The 18062-nt window shown below is 58.1% G+C and overlaps 8 protein-coding genes across 13 annotated transcripts; 4 read left to right on the forward strand and 4 right to left on the reverse strand.

Annotated features, from left to right (window-relative positions):
- Positions 1-49: 49 nt before the first annotated feature.
- On the reverse strand, positions 50-304 carry H310_08891 (hypothetical protein; the record flags this gene model as incomplete). Its single annotated transcript, XM_008874809.1, has 2 exons — positions 50-93; positions 160-304. 2 exons carry the CDS (start codon positions 302-304, stop codon positions 50-52), a joined length of 189 nt encoding a protein of 62 aa, XP_008873031.1.
- A 965-nt stretch (positions 305-1269) lies between these two features.
- Positions 1270-4096, forward strand: H310_08892 (hypothetical protein). Its single transcript, XM_008874810.1, has 10 exons — positions 1270-1579; positions 1643-1683; positions 1743-2348; positions 2405-2526; positions 2577-2830; positions 2878-2988; positions 3052-3129; positions 3180-3323; positions 3372-3650; positions 3732-4096. The coding sequence occupies exons 1-10, from the start codon at positions 1349-1351 to the stop codon at positions 3936-3938; spliced, it is 2073 nt and encodes a 690-aa protein (XP_008873032.1). The 5' UTR covers positions 1270-1348; the 3' UTR covers positions 3939-4096.
- On the reverse strand, positions 4094-5911 carry H310_08893 (hypothetical protein). The gene is made up of 2 exons (XM_008874811.1): positions 5574-5911; positions 4094-5518 (listed from the first exon to the last, which is right to left on the reverse strand). The coding sequence occupies exons 1-2, from the start codon at positions 5886-5888 to the stop codon at positions 4136-4138; spliced, it is 1698 nt and encodes a 565-aa protein (XP_008873033.1). The 5' UTR covers positions 5889-5911; the 3' UTR covers positions 4094-4135.
- Positions 5912-6208: 297 nt separating this feature from the next.
- Positions 6209-7684, reverse strand: H310_08894 (hypothetical protein; the record flags this gene model as incomplete). Its single annotated transcript, XM_008874812.1, has 4 exons — positions 7184-7684; positions 7096-7136; positions 6966-7052; positions 6209-6907 (listed from the first exon to the last, which is right to left on the reverse strand). Coding segments are annotated over exons 1-4 (1038 nt in total), but the record flags the coding sequence as incomplete, so codon positions are not given.
- A 21-nt stretch (positions 7685-7705) lies between these two features.
- Positions 7706-9439, forward strand: H310_08895 (hypothetical protein). Of its 4 annotated transcripts, none has more exons than XM_008874813.1 (8): positions 7706-8005; positions 8080-8250; positions 8313-8675; positions 8728-8877; positions 8964-9002; positions 9064-9171; positions 9224-9271; positions 9316-9439. In XM_008874813.1, the coding sequence occupies exons 1-8, from the start codon at positions 7814-7816 to the stop codon at positions 9379-9381; spliced, it is 1137 nt and encodes a 378-aa protein (XP_008873035.1). In that variant the 5' UTR covers positions 7706-7813; the 3' UTR covers positions 9382-9439. The 4 variants fall into 4 exon arrangements, with proteins under 4 accessions (XP_008873035.1, XP_008873038.1, XP_008873037.1 ...); XM_008874816.1 differs by having other exon boundaries at positions 9077-9171; XM_008874815.1 differs by having other exon boundaries at positions 8728-9002.
- On the reverse strand, positions 9339-10046 carry H310_08896 (AP-4 complex subunit sigma). Its single transcript, XM_008874817.1, has 2 exons — positions 9679-10046; positions 9339-9618 (listed from the first exon to the last, which is right to left on the reverse strand). Exons 1-2 carry the CDS (start codon positions 9988-9990, stop codon positions 9496-9498), a joined length of 435 nt encoding a protein of 144 aa, XP_008873039.1. The 5' UTR covers positions 9991-10046; the 3' UTR covers positions 9339-9495.
- A 483-nt stretch (positions 10047-10529) lies between these two features.
- Positions 10530-15280, forward strand: H310_08897 (hypothetical protein). Of its 3 annotated transcripts, XM_008874818.1 has the most exons (9): positions 10530-11791; positions 11926-12403; positions 12454-12573; positions 12675-12785; positions 12856-13539; positions 13587-13822; positions 13875-14033; positions 14086-14489; positions 14540-15280. In XM_008874818.1, the coding sequence occupies exons 1-9, from the start codon at positions 10557-10559 to the stop codon at positions 15016-15018; spliced, it is 3906 nt and encodes a 1301-aa protein (XP_008873040.1). In that variant the 5' UTR covers positions 10530-10556; the 3' UTR covers positions 15019-15280. The 3 variants fall into 3 exon arrangements, with proteins under 3 accessions (XP_008873040.1, XP_008873041.1, XP_008873042.1); XM_008874819.1 differs by having other exon boundaries at positions 13875-14489; XM_008874820.1 differs by lacking the exon at positions 10530-11791 and having other exon boundaries at positions 11872-12403.
- Positions 15215-17965, forward strand: H310_08898 (hypothetical protein; the record flags this gene model as incomplete). The annotated part of the gene is made up of 11 exons (XM_008874821.1): positions 15215-15525; positions 15565-15738; positions 15782-15826; positions 15877-15942; positions 16005-16070; positions 16140-16478; positions 16531-16944; positions 16991-17245; positions 17305-17715; positions 17778-17861; positions 17954-17965. The coding sequence occupies exons 1-11, from the start codon at positions 15220-15222 to the stop codon at positions 17963-17965; spliced, it is 2172 nt and encodes a 723-aa protein (XP_008873043.1). The 5' UTR covers positions 15215-15219.
- Positions 17966-18062: the final 97 nt, after the last annotated feature.

Genomic DNA, 18062 nt, shown 5'->3' on the forward strand with positions numbered 1-18062 from the left:
GGTGATTTTCAGCGGGGGCGACGTCCATCAATGTCTGCTCGAACCACATTCAACCACGCAGCATGCCAAACTGTTCTCGAGTACTCAGACCACCTGCGCCACCCAACAGCGGCATCATGAGCGCGAACTCAATGTGTCGACAATCAGTACATAGCGTACCCGCTTGAGGAGCGCCGGCGCCTGGGGCAAACGCTGGGTCCAACACGTCGATGCGACAGTCGATCGGATGGTTCCCGACGCGGTTGCGAATGTCCTTGACCACTCCAGCGACGCCCATTTCTTCAATCGCATCCATGTCCAACATGCTGAAGGGAGGCGTCGCGGGTCGTTGCATGTAGACGGGGCCACCGACTCGAGGCATCATTTGCGCGTCGACGTGGTCACAGCAGCTTCCAACATAGTTTGAAACTGTGGGGAGTTGTGGGATGGTTCACGTCATAGTCGTCCTCGTCACCGTTGGTCTCCGCGGCATGCGGCTCCTGGACCGGATCGGTGCGGACGTCAACTTTTTGTGGGAGCATGTTATCGCTCGTGCAGTACAGCGCTCGAAGTGCTCGGCGTCCACTACGCCGTGGTTCGACTTGATGGCTGAAATCATAAGAATCCGAGCATCAAAGCCCTAGCATACAAAGCAATATGCACTTAACGAGGCGCTTAGTTGTCGCAGGACGAACTCGACGTCGGCGGCAGCAGTGGAGAGGAGCGTCGCGATCGAGACATGGAAATTTGTGTCCATTCTGCCTCGTGAGTGGGAGGGGCATTGTATCCGGATCATCCGGTGGTGGAGTGGTTTTATCTGAGTTTAAACGCGTTTAATCCTGACTTTGATGTCGACGGGTCCACGCTAAATTAATTCAACCTATCCCAATTGCCAGGAAGAAAGGCCATGGACATTTGAAACACGTGAGATTTACGAACTTTGTTGTCGCTCTGACACACTGAAAAGTGACGGGATTGCGGGACACCGTGCGCCGATCGCTTTACAGCAGAATACCGTTGGACAACAGCACTTCGCACGGCGGACACTACGTGGGCTTGAAACCCCCTGGGACTCTCGAACGAATTAGCGCATCCTACAACACGCAGCAACAGACGTAATCGACGTGGCGGACATTCAATTCCGTGGTGTAAGAGCACGGTAGTAGGCTTGTGCAGCTCATAGCCATCGCACAACACGACACCAAGAGCGGCAGGCCAGCGGAACACCTCCGTCACTGTTGCTGCCCATTGCAAAATCTCGTTGGGATTGGGATATATTTAGTCTTGTGCGTTTCGACTGGCGCGCACGTGAGTGAAAAAGGAGTCGCGAGGCCAGACCACGAGCAAGTCGGACGCCAAGTGGAAGGACATGAACGGACTCGACGATGTCCACCAGCAATCGGAGCTGCTCGTGATGGATTACCTCCGTGGTTCTCGGTACATGAAGACGATGGACGCATTGACCAAGTGGATCACCGACAAGAAGAAGCACCGCAGTTCGTCGTCAGTCATGTCGCCCGTTGCCAGCGATCTATTTGCCAAAGACGCCGCCGCCAACAAAGAGACAAAGGAGCGTGCGAACTCCGTCTTGGAGTTCATGGTATGTCGTCCCTGCGACACGTCCCAGGATGTCCTGCGTCGGTTCAACTGTTGGCTGACGTAGGTTGGAAAGCGCAAGTCGGGCAGCAAATCGCCCAAAGTCAGGTACGCGACAGTCGATGCGTTTCGCGTACGAGGTGGCTGTCAGCCTGATATGAGAGCAGCTGCTCGCCTGAAAGCGCCTTTCACCAAAAAGTCGACGAAACAGCGGCGGCATCAACGACGTCGGTGTCCAAGAGTACGAAGGAATGGACGAAAGAAGACCTATCCAAGCTAAAGAAAGAGGCGAAGAAGACCCAAGACATCACCGACAAGACTGAGCGGTGGAAGACCGTTGGGGCGGCACTTGGACGAAGCAAGCGCGACTGCTACGAAAAGTACAAGGAGCTCAAGAAGAAGTCGCCCTCGCCAAAGAACGTCAAGGCCAAGGAGTCGCCAGTCACGGTGGACGTCAAGGGGATGCTTGATCTGAATGCAATCGATATTGGTGCAGCCGACGACGGGGCGACGAGCGATGGAGAAATACGGGGGAAAGATACCCCTTCGATCCAAAAGACCAAGAATGGAAAAACGTCGCCGACAAACTCAGTCAGCGTCCACTACGTCAAGGACAAGCCGTCCACGAGCCCCCTTGGGAGGGCTGGGAGGAACAAAGTTGACATCGCAAAGGAAGGTGGCGCCACCAGCCCGGTGTCTGACCTGTGGTGCAGCAGCGATGCCCTTCTCAAAGCCAAGCCGCGTGGGTCAGCAGTGGTGCCTGGAGACACCCGGTTTGTCCGCAACGTCATCCACCATCCCCTGACATTTGTTTGTGTTTTCCCACTAGAGTGTACAAATCGAACGACTTGGCTGTGATGGAGGACATTGAAAACGTGGACGATGATGAAGGCAAGAGCGAGTCGGCGCCGCCACCACGCGCGATGGGATCGTTCCCCGGTCGGAGCTCCAGTACGTGTCGGGCCCCCATGGTACTGCGCTTGCCTTTACCAAGCATCCAGGTGTCGAAAGCTCCACGAAACATGGCAAGCCGTTGCCTGCCGCCGAAGTGGCCGCTTTGCGCAAGCTCCTTTTCAACGACACGACGAAGCGTCTGAGCTCGCACTGGACGCACCAAGGGTTTGCCTTTTCTCAAGTGGAAGGGCTCAAGTACGGCATCGTGCAGCACGAAGGCGGGCCATGCGGTGTCATGGCCGTTGTCCAAGCTTACGTCCTGTACTACCTCTTCAAGGAGGACAGCGCCACGTGGGATGCGGTGCGTCGCAGGGGGTACATTTGCCTTGACGTGCGTGGATGATGTAGGTCACACCGCAGCAAGCGACCACGGCACTGACGCAGGCGCTGGCACACATCATTTGGCAGGCGGGGACAGGCGGCTCATGCAAAGTAGCCCTCATTCCCGGCGAGACACCCGTGCGTCCCGCAGTTGCCATGACCTTTCACAGCCGTCGTGAACGCTCTCGATGGCTCCACTAGGCCTTGGACCAAATCGCCGTCGTCCAGCTCAACACACGCCGCGAACTCGAGCTGTACTTGACGGCCAACATTGAGCAGGTTGGCGCAAGTCCACGCAACGTTGACCAACTTGATGTGGCTGCAATTAGTTTCGTGCGTCCAAAGGGTACGGCGCCGTGCTCGTCGTGGCATCCGTCATGCTGACGCGGGGCCTCGCGACCATCGAAGCCGACATGGACGCGGCCACTGGGACCGTCCCGACCTTGATTGGCGCGCACGACTACTGCACCCAGGTCCAGCACGTGCACGTCCTGTCGACTCCTGAAACATGCGTGCTGCAGGAAATGGTCAACTTGCTCCTCGTCGGGTACGCGTGCAGCAATGTGTTTGACGGCGCCAAAGATCTTGGCGGCGACGGCGGGTCCACTTCGATGGTCCTCCGCGGCGTGCAAAAGCGCAGCGTCGTCGGGTTCCTCACGCTGTTTGAAGCGTACGACTACATGGTCGTGGGGGACCATTTCAAGAGCCCCATGGACTGCATCTGGGTCGTGTGTAGCGAATCGCACTACTCGGTGCTGTTTGCCGACCCCGCATCGACGGTCGGCCACGCCTCGTCGTCGGTACGTCATGCATCCTGTTGCTTGTCTGTGGGGGTGCGAGGGGATGGCCCTTGCCACGGAACGCCACTGAACGAGTCGCAGGTCCCGTTCGATCTGTTCTACTATGATGGCCTCGCCAACCAAGACGAAGTCATTCGGCTCACGATTCAACCGCTCGGACTACCTGCCAAGCCCGAGAAAGCGTCTGCGCATCAAGGAGGCGACCTCACGCCGCCCCTCAACCTCGTCATCCAGACCAAGTGGCCGCGAGCGACCGTCGACTGGCACAGCGTCGAGCCCTTGCTTTGACAACGCTGCTTCTTCCCGCGACGTGCCAAACACATCTCCGACAGCATGGCCTCAACGTGTAGCCATCGACGCAGGCGACTTGTCCTCCATCTCTAGTCTGTTACGCTACACACGAACGAAATGGATGGTGGAGAAGCACTGTGAAGGAGGGGTTCGTGGGCACAACATCAACCTGCACACAATAAATTACACGTGCCTCAACGTATGGCTGTGAAGGGATGGAGACGGTGGGTCGAGTGGTGGGGGTCCTTGTCGTCCCAGAGCGCGGCGGCCGCTGACTTGGTTTTCTTGGTTGGTTTCGGGGGTGCAAAGATGTTCCAGAACCGGAGGGTCTCATCGGCCGCGCCCGACACGACCGTCATCTTGTCCGGTGCCGCCGCCATGTGCAGCACGCGCGCCGTGTGCCCCGTCAGCTCTTTGATCTTGACCATGCTCGGGTACTCCCACAAACACAGCTCGTTCTGGGCATATCCGTGCGACGACAGGAGCTCCTTGTCCGATGTGGCCCACAGCAGCGCGCACACCTGGGAACCTGTGTCCACAGACTGCAGCAGCGAACCCGTCTGCACGTTCCACAGCTTAATCGTGCGGTCGGCGGTGCCGCCGCCAGACGCGAGCACATGGCGCTCCCACGGACACCACGCAAGGGCCTTGACCGCCGCGACATGGTGCTGGAGTTTGTGGACAGGTCGGATGTTGCTCGACGACGAAGACGGATGGTTCCAAATGCACAGGATGTTGTCGTTGCCGCCCGAAGCGAGCTTGGTGCCGTCCGGAGACCAAGCGAGACCGCAAACTTCTTGGTCATGGCCAGACAATGTCGCAATCAGCGGCTGCTGGATGCGGACGTCGTGGTGCTTAATGGTTGTGTCGCGAGATCCCGACGACAGCACGTGCTGGTTCCAAGACAATGCGCCGACCCGCATCGAGTGGCCGCGCAGCGTGCGGAGGAGCCGCGCAGTGTGGGCATCCCACAGCTGGATCGTGGCATTCGATGTCCCGATCGCCAACGTGTTGCCATCCTGGATCCAAGAGACAGAGCTAATGTATTCGTCGCCGTCGAGACTCATGAGCTCGTCGATTTCGCCCGTCGTGGCGTTCCAGAGGTACATCGACGGGCCGAGCGCGACTGCCAGGATGTTGTTGCTACCCCATGAGAGGAGGTTCAAGTAGTAGTCGTCCATAAGTTCGGGCGCGTCCAGCACCTTTGTTGCGGCCGTGGGAATGTGCCGCACTGCCTTGACCTTGTCGTTGCTGCTGCTTTGCTTGGACGTTTTGTGACGATGCATGAGATTTAATGCGCCTTGGAAGGAAGACGAGTCGTGCTGGGGTGCAGGTTTCTCTTTGAATGTGAGGATGCGATGGTGCTCCAAGTCCGACGTGCCCAGCAACGACTCGGCTAGACATGCCTGGAACGTGGGTTTGTTTGGCGTGGTGGTAGAGACGCTGGATTTCTTGGGCGTCGTCGCGGGGGTTGAAGGGTCGCGATTGGGCTTGGCCTTTATCTCAAAGTGCGCCGTGATCTTGTAGGAAGAGGCAGCCATGTTCATGGCCGAACGGTTCGGAATGAATCGATCGTTCTAGGGACGCCCGGCATCATTCTTCGCGACAAGGCGCGCAGAAGAGTGTACTCACCGTGACAAGTTTCTTGGATTTTTGAACGGGGGATGGTGCGGGTTCGTCGAGTTTTTTCTTTCGTTTCCATCGCGACAGCGACGCCGGTGTTACGGTCTGCTGGCTGTTGTCGTCTGCGACCTTCGAAGCCGACGTTGTACTCGACGGGGTTCCTGTGCGCGGTGTGGATGGACGGTGAAGTGCCGGAGGGGAGAAGAGGATGCTTCGGCTCGATACAGAGATGCGCGATTTGCTACGTCTATCTGGGCTCCTTCGCATTGTCGTCGGCCGCTGCTCCCCGGACGACAAAGGCGGCGCCGAAGTGCTGTTCTGCATGCCACCACGGATGCGTGTCCGAGTGGCCAAGCAGATTCGGATTTTCAAACGTATCCGGATGTATCCGGATAATAGGAAAGAACACGAGCGGCATTTTTGGCGTGAAAGGCGCGGTTGGCGCCGCTGAGGTCCAGTTGCGTCCATGACGGCCCTGGTGGGCTGATTTGGCCAGCGCCACATGCGGATCTGCAGTGACGCGAAGTGGTACTCTGTGCACACCTCATGATGCATCTCCTTTGTCGGTGTATACGTTCCACCTGCTGCTAAACTTGATCCATTTCCCATTCTCGCGCGACAAAACGTAGCTTTGGAACGTATCAAGCGAAGTGCGCAGGCCTGCCTTGCCATTATCGCGCTGCGTGCGTTTTCCCCGGATACGTTGCATCTCACTGGAGGTTCTCCATTAAGTATCGTGATGCACTCGGTAAGGCACGTCCGTCGTATACAGGATCTCGGTGGTCGTGCCGTCGACAAACTGGACCCGGAACGTGTCGTGGGAGACCTGTACCCACATGAATCCGTTGGTCGTGTCGACATGGACGAGCTCCGGATGCGCGCGCGCCCGTGGCTTGAGATCATGCAGCGCATACCCGCCGGCGCCAGAGGTGAAGTACTGAATCGTCCCTTTCCGCACGTGCTGCATGGCGTGGTCGTGTCCGTTGAAATACGCATGGACGTTGTACTTTTCCAAAAGCGGGACGAGGTTCGAGATGAGTTCGGGGGTGTCGCCGTTGCCAGCAAAGCTGTACACGGCCCAGTGCCCGACCACGACGGTCCACATCTTGGACAGTTGGTCCGCGTCGCCTCCGACGGCTTTGGGTGGGTCCATCCGGAGCACGTTCTCCATCCATTCGTACTGCCGGCGGCGGGACGCAATCGATGTCTGGGCGTCCATGTTGGGTGTGCACCGAAAGTCCTTGAACTCGGGCGACTCCTGGCCACACACGAGGTCGCACGCGTCGAGCACGACGAAGCGCACAATCGTCGAGTTGTCGATACGGTGGTCCATGTGGTAGTACCTACACAAGTTCGGTGCATTTCAGCACCGGCGTCAGTTCGAGAGAGATCCCCACGTGCCTTTGGGGAAAGCGCCACAGGGACGTCGTCCGCTTGGCGTAGCCCAGCATGGCGTCGATGCTGCCTTCGCAGTCATGATTGCCGATGCTAGCAGCGCCATGAGTGACATGCGACGAAGCGCACCTCTCACCTGATGTACCACGGTACCTGCAACGCAGGATGCTTGTATATCTGTTTGAGCACGATCAGGTCGAAGACCATGGGAACGATCGCAGCACCTTTTCAAACTTGGAGATGACCGCCGGGTCGTCGGCAGACAACAGCCTACGTTAAATCGCAAGTGAGCATGCGACGTGAACTCGTGGATCGCACCCGTGGTCGTAGATCTGGTCGCCTGTCGATAGCACAAAGGACGCGCGGGGTTGGGTGGCGTCGACAAAATCTCCGAGCGATGTCGCGACCTGCGCCTGTAGCTTCGTGCCGGTACCATAATCCCCCATCACGACAAACCCAAGTGTTGCTTGCACATGAGATCCGAGTTTTGGTGGGTCGTGCAGTTGGGCAGCGAGCGCCTTGGATTTCGACTTCTTCTCCAATGCGCGTGTGATGTCCATGCTCGTACTCGTGATGAAGTAGCTCAAGATGTACACGCACCAACCGCACAGGGCAAGCACGAGCATGCACTCGGATAATCGCATCGTGCGCCGGCGTGCGTGGAACGGAGATTGTCGCACTGCCGACGTCGCAAGCCGCCGAAAGTTTGTTCGAGGTCGTCGACGCCAACGAAATCCGGATAATTCGCTGGTATCCGAATCTCTCGGTCACACAAGATTGGTTTCGTCACTGGGTCTTGATCCGCCGAGTGGAATCGACCGTCGGCGCCGCCGGTGAATCGTTGGCTGCCTGGCATGGGGAATGGGATATCAAGTGGCAGCAGGCCAAGCGGCGGCAACGAAGTCTCTTTGGCGCAGATCCCGGAGAACGAAAAGTTCTTTGGACTGGAGAACTTTGGCAACACGTGCTACTGCAATGCCGTCCTCCAGGTGCTTTACTTTTGCGCGCCGCTTCGAGCACACTTGCTCTCGCATGTCCAGCAGAAGGTATCGTTCATCTCCAAGTGAAAATGACTCGCTGACGCACCGGTCGTTGACTCGCGGCATGACGTGCCTTGTAGGGTCTGGCCAAGAGGAAGCTCGACGTTAAGGACAAGACTCTTCTCGATTGCATGGCCGAGCTATTTCACAAGATCTCGATGCAGAAGAAAGCCATGGGGTACGTCACGCCCAAGACGTTCGTGGCGAGGCTGCAGCTCGACAACGAAATGTTCCGCGGCTCGATGCACCAAGTTCGTCCTCCATCCAACCACCGCCGCAGTCCTCGTCTTTCCAGTGTCTCATGGACTGGTAGGACGCACACGAGTTTCTCAACTTCGTGCTGAATGCAATGTGCGATCAAGTGGAAGCCGAGCTCAAGGCGGCGACAGGGCTCACGTCGTCGGTTGTGTCTGCACCGCCGTCACCGACATCGCCTTCGTCCGCCTCTCCGTCGCCGTACAAGACTTGGGTGCACGAGATCTTTGAAGGCGTGCTCACAAACGAGACGAAATGCCTCGGCTGCAGCACCATCACAAACCGCGACGAGGCCTTCCTCGACCTCAGCGTTGAAATCGAACCCAATACATCCTTGACCGCGTGCCTCAAAAAGTTTGGCGCAGTCGAGACGCTCGCAGGGAACGACAGGTTTTTCTGCGATACGTGCCATGCCCTGCAGGTGCGTGGGCCATCACGATCGACGTCACGAATGTCGGCGGTGACGCGCGTAGGACGCCGAGAAGCGCATGCACATGAAACGGATTCCGCACGTCCTGGCGCTGCATCTCAAGCGGTTTAAGTACATGGAGGAGTCGCAGTCGTTTGCAAAGCTATTCCACCGCATTTTATTTCCATCCGAGCTCAAGCTTCCGCGCGTGCTGGTACGGCTTTGTCGATGCAGCGCAACGGCGTCGTTCGATAGGACTCACGGACGCGTCCTCTTCCTAATTCGACGGCCCCATTCTAGACGGATGCAGCTTCCCTCGACTCGACCAAGGTGTACCAGGTACGATGGCTCCACGGCGGGCTCGAATCCGCCGAGGCGACGGGCCTAAGGCTTCTGGGAGCTGTTTGGCGTAGTTATTCACATTGGCAACGGCATGGACCACGGCCATTACGTGAGCATGGTGCGATGCCAAGATGTGTGGGTCGTCTTTGACGACGAGAGCGTTCAGGTGAGTGGAGGGTTGCGAGGACAGGAAGTGTGATGGCCGATGGCTGTGGTAGATGGTCGAGGACGACATGTTAGAGCAGTGCGTTGGGTTCTCGGACGAGGTATGTGCCGGAGTTTACCGGGCCGACGGCTGACTCGGAAACAGGACCCGAACGCGATCCCATCCAACACGGCAACGGGCTACTTGCTGTTTTACACCCTGCTCGACTAGGATAGAGGGAGACTGAATCTCTGGTAACTTATCACGCAACAAGCATGGAAATGTCGCGTTTGGTGGTGCTTAGTCTGGACGAAGCATGGGGACGAGGGAGATCGAGTTGGCAGGCTACGAAGACTTTTCCATGAGGTGGATCGGCTTGAGGATCGAAAGTTTGTTGGTTTCGACGATCTGTCCGTTCATGATCATCTCGTCCAGGATAAAGTGTGCCTTTTCCAGGTTGAACATGATCTACAACACCCATGAGCGACGGAGGGGGGGGGGTGTCGATGTGGTGTCATGCCAACTTACATCCAATTCGCACACGCTTTCAAAGTACTTGTCCATGGTCTCGACGAGCGCGTGGATGAACTCGAGAATGCCGAGTTCGTTGTCCGAGTCGTCGTTGTTGACGCCCACGATGAAGAAGAGCGACGCGTATCGGCGGTAGATGACCTTGTACCCACGGTACTCGACGAACGAGCACTGGTTTTCGTTGCGGCCCAAGCACTTGCGGATGATTTCTGCTTCCAGCGCCACGCGCTCCGCAATAGGGAGGAAGTCGTAGTACTGCGCAAGGCGTGTCTGGCCTTGCTTGTTCACCATCAGCACGAACTTGATCATGGTTCTTGTCGCTGGTCGAGTGCCGTGTGTTGTCGCCACAGAGATCACAAATATCCCTGAACGGTATACTAAATTCAAATGATTTTGCCATATTTTTTCGACCTCACCAAAAATTTAACTAGGATTTTGTATAAATATATTTTGTTACATTCATGATGGACATTCATCTTTTTTGCAATTCCTCACAAAGTAGTATCACCCTTCCGAGGCGAGACGCACGTCACTACCGTTGCATTGCCGATGGGTACCACAAATTGCTTTCTCCAGACTGGTACTTGCAGCTCAGAGCGTATATTTTGGTGCGCGCATTCGAAGTCGTCGCGGGGGGATTGATACCAAATCCTTTATTCGAACAAACGTGGTAGAAATAATAGCAGGGGAAATCGCAATTAATAACGCTGGCGAGATTTAATTAAATTCTTCGTGATTTCACATTTGAAGTGGATTTCCGCGTACTTGGTAATTTAAATCCATTTAGAATCCATTTAAAACTTTCGACGGTCCTAGCGCCAAGAGTACCAAACATTTTCGAATTCGGTCAGACGCCGCGCCCGCCGCCGTGTAGAATGCGCAAGTCTGCGCGCCAGTCCGAGAAAAGCGCGGCTCGCACGCAGCAACTACAGCATCTTCAAAGAGCTCGTCGCGCAGCACTAGCGCAAGGTGAACACATCGAGGAGGAGGAGGACAATGACGAAGGAGAATGGCACCCAGACAACGACGACGATGGCGACGACTCGTCCATCTCGTCCGAGGGGGGTGGCGACAGTCCACCGCACGCTCGTGCGAAAAATCGTGGTAATATCGCGAGAAAACGAACGCTAGATGCAATGCAAGCCCAATCCACGAATGTCAGTGCCCCCGTCGCCAATCGACGCGAGGCTCCTGGCGTGGGAAGGTCGAGCAATGCAAAGGACCCGCGGCAACGACGTCAAGTGGTTGTTTTGAACGCTCCCGTCACGACGACGACAACGATGCAACAGAAGAGTGCGAAGGACCCTCGGCAACGACGTGTTCCAGTCCAACGCGTCCAGCAACAGTCAATCGTGAAGGTGGAGTTGCCCATTTACACAGATTCATCAGACGAGGACGAAGAACTCGCCAAGAAACCAAAGTCGATCTTGAAGCGTTCGCATTCCGTGCCGCTATCCATGGTCGTCGCGCCGCCACCGCTCCCACCAGGCGCGCCGCCCGGCATTGGGTGGGCGGGGCCATCGTCGCAGAACCCCGTGCAAGCCAGCAAGCCCCTGACGCTGCACAAACGGCCAAACCGCCAGCGCCAGGCGAATCTGCTTCGTCCAGTCATGACCTCGACGAACGCGTTGAGTCAGTTCTACGAAGACATCATGGAATGGGACTTTGGCCGAGCGTTAGTGCAAGACAGCTTGAATACAAAGCCCGAAGCGAGTGACGACGTCCAGGTCCCAAACATGTTCGAGTCGTTCGAACACTACTTTGCCGTGTGGAAGCCGCTGGCGGTCGAGGAAGTGCACGCGCAGACGATCAACGGTCTCGCGTCTGAGGTTCCGCCGGCGATTCCGATCGTCACGCGGACAAATGTGCTGGCCACGGCGGGCGTGTCCACGATGAAAGTGTCGCTCCTGATCAATCGCGGAGCGAACCCGACGAAGAAGCACGTGCTGCAGCTGGACGACATGCGAAAGGACGACCTCGTCCTCCTCACTGCCGACACGACGTACCTCACGCGGCGCATGAAGACGTCGGCCAAAAACCAGTCGTCCCCCGAAGACCTGACGAAATCGTTTGGGATCTTGGCAATTGTCGACTCGCAGCGGTCGTCGAGGTTGGTGGATTGTTTGCCCACGTAGCAGTCATCGTTGTAGCAAATGCCGCTGGCCTTGCGGCCGCCGTTGATGACGAAGCCATGTTGTGGTGCATGCATTGACGTCTATCGCCTCATGCGTGATGACATGGTAGGGAAGGCTTGGTGGTCGTGGTGACGACGAAAAAGTGGCGCGAGCTAACGGCCGTCGTCGGGACCGATAGTCCCATCGTCGTGTTCAAGATCAGCAACCTCGTCACGAGCATTCGCGAGTTTCGAGCGCTGTGTCAGTGCCGCGACTACAAGCTCATGCCGCTGCTCTTGTCTGGGAAGGCGCAGCCCCCAACGACGAAGCTGGACAGTCTCGGCATGGCCTACGTTGCGTGGTTGAAGAAGACATTCAATGAATCGCAGCAAGAAGCGATCGCGGCGGCGGCCACGTCCCACGGATTCACGCTCATTAAGGGGCCTCCCGGGACTGGGAAAACCACGACGCTCAAGGGCCTGCTGAATTCGCTCCATCTTCGAGAGTACAATCGGTATTACAACGCGGTCCTGGATGTCGCCCGTCGCCCCGACCATGAAACATCCAAGGCGTGGGCAGCCATCGGCGACGAAAAGCCGCACATTCTCGTACGACGCGACTCGACTTGCCCTGCAATTCACACACAGTGTTGGAGTAGGTGGCGGCGCCGTCCAACATTGCGGTGGATAATATCGTGGCCAAGATCATGGAGGAAGGGTTTTGCGACGGCGAAGGGCGGCAGTATTTTCCAAATATCATTCGCGTGGGGCGCGGGGCGGTAAGCACAGGTGTCGGTCCGTGCCATGGGGGCAGGGTCAATGCGAGGCGTTTAATTCACGCATCGCAAAGCGTTTTTGTCATGACCGTGGTGCTGCGTAGAATATCAACGTGAAGAGCGTGGTGCTGGAAGGCATGGTGGAGGCGCTGTCGTCGCAGCCACAGGACGTCGTCGAGATGCGATGCCGTCAGCTCCAGCACGAGCTCTCCGTGGTAGGCTCCCCCTCGTCCCGTTGCTTTGACCACATGCAAACCTCACACTGTCTTTGCATGGCTGGCCCAGGTACAACACGACGCTGTCTTGCTTCGTCATGAATTCCGTGCGATTATCAAATGGATTCATGAGTACGTGGACGACTTGCGCAAGTCGGCGGGTGCGGCACCCCCCGTCGAAGCAACGGCCATTGGCGACGACACCACGTCGCCACCGCCGATTCTTGACCAGCACCAGGATGCGCTTGTATCTGACACGCCAGCGGCCGTGGCAGTCTACCGCTTCGACTCGGAAGACGAGGACGCCGTCCACGTGCCGTTCTCGTGTGACGACGTGGCCCCGCCGTCGGTGGCCGACCTCGACGATGAAATGGATGAGCCATTTGAGAGTGTCCAGGTGGAAGGTGACGAGTCGGACGAAGTCGATGAACCGTTTGACCAGGACGACGAGGACGAAGTGGACGAGCCGCTGGGGTCCCCGGAACCACCTGTGTCGACTGCTCCAGTGGCCGCTTCGATGGAAGAAGGAGAGTGCAGCGACACGGAGGCACCGCCGCCGCCTCTGCCGTCGGGCGATGCGGCCGAAGCACCGCCCATACCGTCGCCGTCGCCCCCTCCAAGCCCACCACCCGAACCGGAACGTCCCGTCCCGCCATCTCCCGACGACGAACCCATCGTCATCGACTACAACGCGTACAAACAGTACCGAGACATGGCGCAGCGCATCAATCTATGCCTTGAACGATTCCACTCGGTACGTCTGTGAAACAAAGTTGCGATCAACCACGGGACTGTGCACAGCTCAAGCTCGAACTGCAACGGCATGTCATGGTGCTGCGGTCGATCGAGACGCATGGACGCGTCGTCAAGGAGACGCAGGACACCCTCGAGTCGTCGTTTCTCGAGTCGGCGCATATTGTGTTTACCACGCTGAGCTCGGCCGGCCACCGCGCGCTCGACGACTCCACTCGCTACGACATTCTCGTCATTGATGAAGCCGCGCAAGCGGTCGAACTGTCTACGATCATTCCCATGCGGTGTGTTGGATTGCGGCGCTCTCGACTCGGTGGCAATTCTTGCGTGTCGTAGGTTTGGCAGTCGGCAATGTGTTCTCGTCGGCGATCCGCAGCAGCTGTCGGCCACAGTGTTTTCACGCACGTCGGCGCAGTCGCTGTACGAGCGGAGTTTGTTTGAACGGCTCGAAAGCTGCGGCCACCCCGTGCACATGCTTCGAACGCAGTACCGCAGGTGCTCTGTCGATTTCTTCGTGTGCGCTTCGCGTCTATCGTCGTGCCTGTAGTCATCCGACGATCTCGGCATTTCCGCGGCACTTTTTTTACGGCGGCATCCTCCAAGACGGCCAAAACGTGTGCCAGCCAGCGTATTCCAAGATGTACCACAGCCTGGCGCCGGCATTCCAACCGCTCGTGTTTTTCAACTTGAGCAACTCGCGCGAAGGGATGAGCAGCATGTCCCGGAGCAACCCGATGGAAGTCAAGCTCGCAGTCAACTTGTACCTGACCCTCCGGAACTCTTGTCCGCCGGACGCGATCCGCGGCAAAGTCGGCGTCATCACACCGTACGCGGCGCAGATGGACGAGCTCAAGCGCGCATTTGCAGTCGCGTGCGGCGGCGATTTTCACCAGGACGTTGAGATCAACACGGTTGATGGGTACCAAGGCCGGGAAAAGGACATCATCATCTGTAAGTCGCACGTGGGATTTTGTCGCGGGGGGGCTTGACTCGGTGCGTAGTGTCGACGGTGCGGTCCGATCCTCGCAAAGGAGTTGGATTCTTGAACGACATTCGCCGCATGAATGTGGCACTGACCCGCGCGAAGTTTGCGTGCTATGTGCTGGGAAGCGAGGCCGCGCTGCAAAATTCCAAGCCGTGGGCCGCCCTCCTCGACCACGCCCGCGTCACGGGGTGTCTCGTCCACGTGCCCAACCCGCAAGAGAACCTGTTTACGCTCGTGCCGCAACCCCCTGGTCCCCCGCGTGGTGTGATCACGGCCAACCCGAATCGCGGCGGGCGAGGCCAGTCGCCCGCCCATCGCAACCAACATGGAGGGTACCACCAAGGCGGCCATGGCGCGGGGGGAGGACGTGTGTCGCCCTTGCACCGACGCGGTGGGCGAGGGGGGCGAAGAGGGGGCCGCCATCACCACGACACGCCGCCCACCCCTCGACACCAACAGCCCATTTCGTATTCGCCACCGCCCCATGCCATGTAAACCCGCATATTTAAGGCATACAGCAACACTTCCATCATGACGTCTGTCGGAGAGCTCGGTGTACAAGTTGCAAAGTGGTTGAGTGGGCTTCCCACGTAGCAAACGCAGCACAAAGACGCCTGGCCCCGTGACGTTGAAAGCTTCGACTCGACGCCGTTCGTCGCATGCGTACGAGCGGCAGCATGCGTCGCTGCACGTCGGATGCGACGTGCGGCCATCGTCTTGGCGATCCCTGTGAAACGCCATGCAACCGCCGGAAACGCCGCGTGGATATCGTCGTTGGTGCATGCGATGACGAAGAAGATCCTGCTGGATCGCGTCCGCCACGTCCTCGACGAGCTCTTTGTCGACGTGTGTGCCGACAAGGTCGAGTTTTCCGCGCTCGGCGACTTGTTCCAGGACAGCCACTTTCGTCTGCGCGATTCGTTCGTCAAGGCGAATGTGTTCAATACGCTGCCGATCCCGATGGAGATCAAGGTCGCGTACGTTGGTGACATCCGCATCGAGGTACGGGCGTGTCGCCACGTGGTGGTGACACGTGCACAGGGATTGTGGGGCGTGATGGCGGCGGGGTCGGCGCTGCGATGCACGATTCGCGACTCGCTGTTTGTGTTTGGCGCCAAGCAAGACGTCAACTGGACCGACGAGCTCCAGTTGCGGTACGCGCACGAACTTGCCGTGGCGCTCGTCCATCGTGTGTGGAATCGATACCACATTCAGGTATGTGCCCCATCATCGACCATCGCGACGGCACGTGCTGCAGGGCAAAGGGTCGTCAACGAACGAGTCCACCAAGACATGGATCCAAGTACGCACTGCCATGATAGCGGCGAACGCACCGTCGACCACACTCTGTAGAAACGAGTGACGGCCGCGCTGCACAGCATGACGATTCAAGTCGAGAACACGCACTGCCGCATCGAGGTACGTGGTGCAGGGCGTCGAGGCAACGCCTCGCGGGTGACGCTCTTGTCACCCGTGGCTAGATCGACGAACTCGATCGTGATGGCCACAGGACTGGAACGACGGACGTCATGGGCATCATCTTGCCGGTACGGCACCGTTCGCGAACCCGTTTGCCTGCACCGACGTCAACTCTTTCATGGCTTGAACAACGGTAGAAGCTGTCAGTGTACTCGACGGACATGGCATGTGCCATCTTGACGCGGCGCGCCCTGCCGCCGCAAATTCCTGTCGTTGCAGACGGCATGTCCAAGGTGGTTGCGATCGACGGTATACAAGTGTACACGACGCGCATCCCGACTGCAACGCGGACGCGGGACGAGTGGAAAGCCCACTTCCAGCGCCATTGGCCGACCGAAGTCCACACCCCCGTCCTCGTACCGGCCGACATCAAAGCCAAGGTCGACCTGGAGAAGTGCCGCGCGATGAAGAAGTTGCACGTGCGCGCGGTCGACGTGCATGTGAACCAGCTCAACGTTGGCCTCGATCTCCAGCAGGCACTTCATCTTCGTCTCGACCAACTCTTCATCGTCTCCAACACCACTCTAGATCGATGTGCTCGGCCGCTTCCTGCGCCATTTGGACACGCACGAGCGATACACTCGCTACCGCAAGCTGCGGCCGACGCAGGTCCGACGAACGGACGTGGATCCGTTGCCGCTTGTGATGTTGTCGTTCAATGTGTTGCCGCAAATCCAAACCATCGACCCAATGCCGACATGCCCCGTCATGGCGCCGTTCCGTGCGCGGGCGATGTGGAAGTATGCCATGCAGTGTGTCCTCCAAGATGCCTATCCGACGCGCCGAGATGGCCACAGCGTCGTCTGGCTAAGCAAACGCATCCTTCAGTACACGGACTTGTACAAGCGCAAGATGGGCGTTCCGTATATCGAACACGTCGTGCGGGACTTGATCGTGGAGCACAAGCAGAAGCAGCCGACCGTGCCGCCTGTCGTGCCCACCGTACGTGCCAAATTCGTTTCGAAGGTCGTGATGGCTCGTTGTGTAGTATGCCGCTCTCAACCGCGCCGAACTGTGGCAGCTCTCCGACTTGATGTACCAAGTACGAATGGAATCGCTGCCGGCCACCCGATCGCATCGTGGTTGCGCCGTCCATGCTGACGACTGTTTTGTGCAGCTCACGCCGGACAAGCAGCTCTATTGCCGGGCGTTGGCCGACCGCATCATTCGTCAAGAGTTTGCTACGCGTAATGCCAAGCCACCAGCATCCGAAGAACGTTGCAGCATGGCATCGGTCGTTCGGGTACGGTGCCTCCAACCCCCCCGACCACGCCATTCGATGCTTGACACATGCATGTGCAGCGCGGCAGTCTCGAGCGTCTCGGTCGTGTCCACTCGATCATCTTGAACGATGACAACCCGTGGAATCAAGTGGATGTGGAGGCGGAGCTCTTTGGGGACAGCAAGACCCATTCCACTCGCGTCGCGTCGCCCGTGGCAAGGTCCGACAAGAAAACGCCGCGGGAATTTCGCGACGTGATGACGGAGTTTGTCCGCAAGTACCATACAACGCCCATCGTCCACGTCGACGTGGGCCACGTTCGGTTTGCCTTTCGCCACGTGGATGCCGCCAACGCTTTGAGGAAGAACGAGTGGGAATTCAATTGCGAATTCGTCCGCGGGTGTGTTGCGGTGGCGGCGGACCCGGCCCCGTTCCTTTTGGTGGAAGGCCGTCTCGGCAGCGTCATGGCGTCAGTTGTCGTCCCTGAAGCTGTACGTCGCCAGGGCAGACATCAGCTCCCACTCTCGTCCCTCGTGACGCATTCTCCCACTAGGCCGACTGCCTCGTCGTGGCGAATTGCATTGCCGACACCAACGACGGTTGCTTCTACGCCGGCCTCCGCTTCGACCCGTCGAATGTACGTGGCATGCTCACGCTGCAGCCACGACTGCGTCCTTCTCGCCATGACGTCTCTCCTGGTCTAGATGGCGTCCGAGTTTGCCTGGAAAGGCAAGGTCCTGACTGGAGAGATCAAGGCGGCGGTGAGCCAAAGCGCCATCGACAAAGTCCGCCACACACTGTCGTCCAAGCTCAACGATGGTGCGCGTTGGTCGATCCT

The sequence above is a fragment of the Aphanomyces invadans genome, assembly GCF_000520115.1.
Source record: "Aphanomyces invadans strain NJM9701 unplaced genomic scaffold supercont1.19, whole genome shotgun sequence".
Taxonomy (NCBI): domain Eukaryota; phylum Oomycota; class Saprolegniomycetes; order Saprolegniales; family Verrucalvaceae; genus Aphanomyces; species Aphanomyces invadans.

Coding starts and splice junctions, on each gene's coding strand:
- H310_08892 (XM_008874810.1), top strand. CDS start 1,349: ATGAACGGACTCGACGATGTCCACCAGCAATCGGAGCTGCTCGTGATG. Junction 2,527..2,576: donor GTTCCCCGGTCGGAGCTCCA/GTACGTGTCGGG, acceptor CCAAGCATCCAG/GTGTCGAAAGCTCCACGAAA. Junction 2,989..3,051: donor TCATTCCCGGCGAGACACCC/GTGCGTCCCGCA, acceptor TGGCTCCACTAG/GCCTTGGACCAAATCGCCGT.
- H310_08893 (XM_008874811.1), bottom strand. CDS start 5,888: ATGCAGAACAGCACTTCGGCGCCGCCTTTGTCGTCCGGGGAGCAGCGG. Junction 5,519..5,573: donor AATCCAAGAAACTTGTCACG/GTGAGTACACTC, acceptor GGGCGTCCCTAG/AACGATCGATTCATTCCGAA.
- H310_08895 (XM_008874813.1), top strand. CDS start 7,814: ATGGGGAATGGGATATCAAGTGGCAGCAGGCCAAGCGGCGGCAACGAA. Junction 9,172..9,223: donor TTGACGACGAGAGCGTTCAG/GTGAGTGGAGGG, acceptor TGGCTGTGGTAG/ATGGTCGAGGACGACATGTT. Junction 9,272..9,315: donor GCGTTGGGTTCTCGGACGAG/GTATGTGCCGGA, acceptor ACTCGGAAACAG/GACCCGAACGCGATCCCATC.
- H310_08896 (XM_008874817.1), bottom strand. CDS start 9,990: ATGATCAAGTTCGTGCTGATGGTGAACAAGCAAGGCCAGACACGCCTT. Junction 9,619..9,678: donor AAAGCGTGTGCGAATTGGAT/GTAAGTTGGCAT, acceptor TGGGTGTTGTAG/ATCATGTTCAACCTGGAAAA.
- H310_08897 (XM_008874818.1), top strand. CDS start 10,557: ATGCGCAAGTCTGCGCGCCAGTCCGAGAAAAGCGCGGCTCGCACGCAG. Junction 14,034..14,085: donor CTTCGAACGCAGTACCGCAG/GTGCTCTGTCGA, acceptor TCGTGCCTGTAG/TCATCCGACGATCTCGGCAT. Junction 14,490..14,539: donor GGAAAAGGACATCATCATCT/GTAAGTCGCACG, acceptor CTCGGTGCGTAG/TGTCGACGGTGCGGTCCGAT.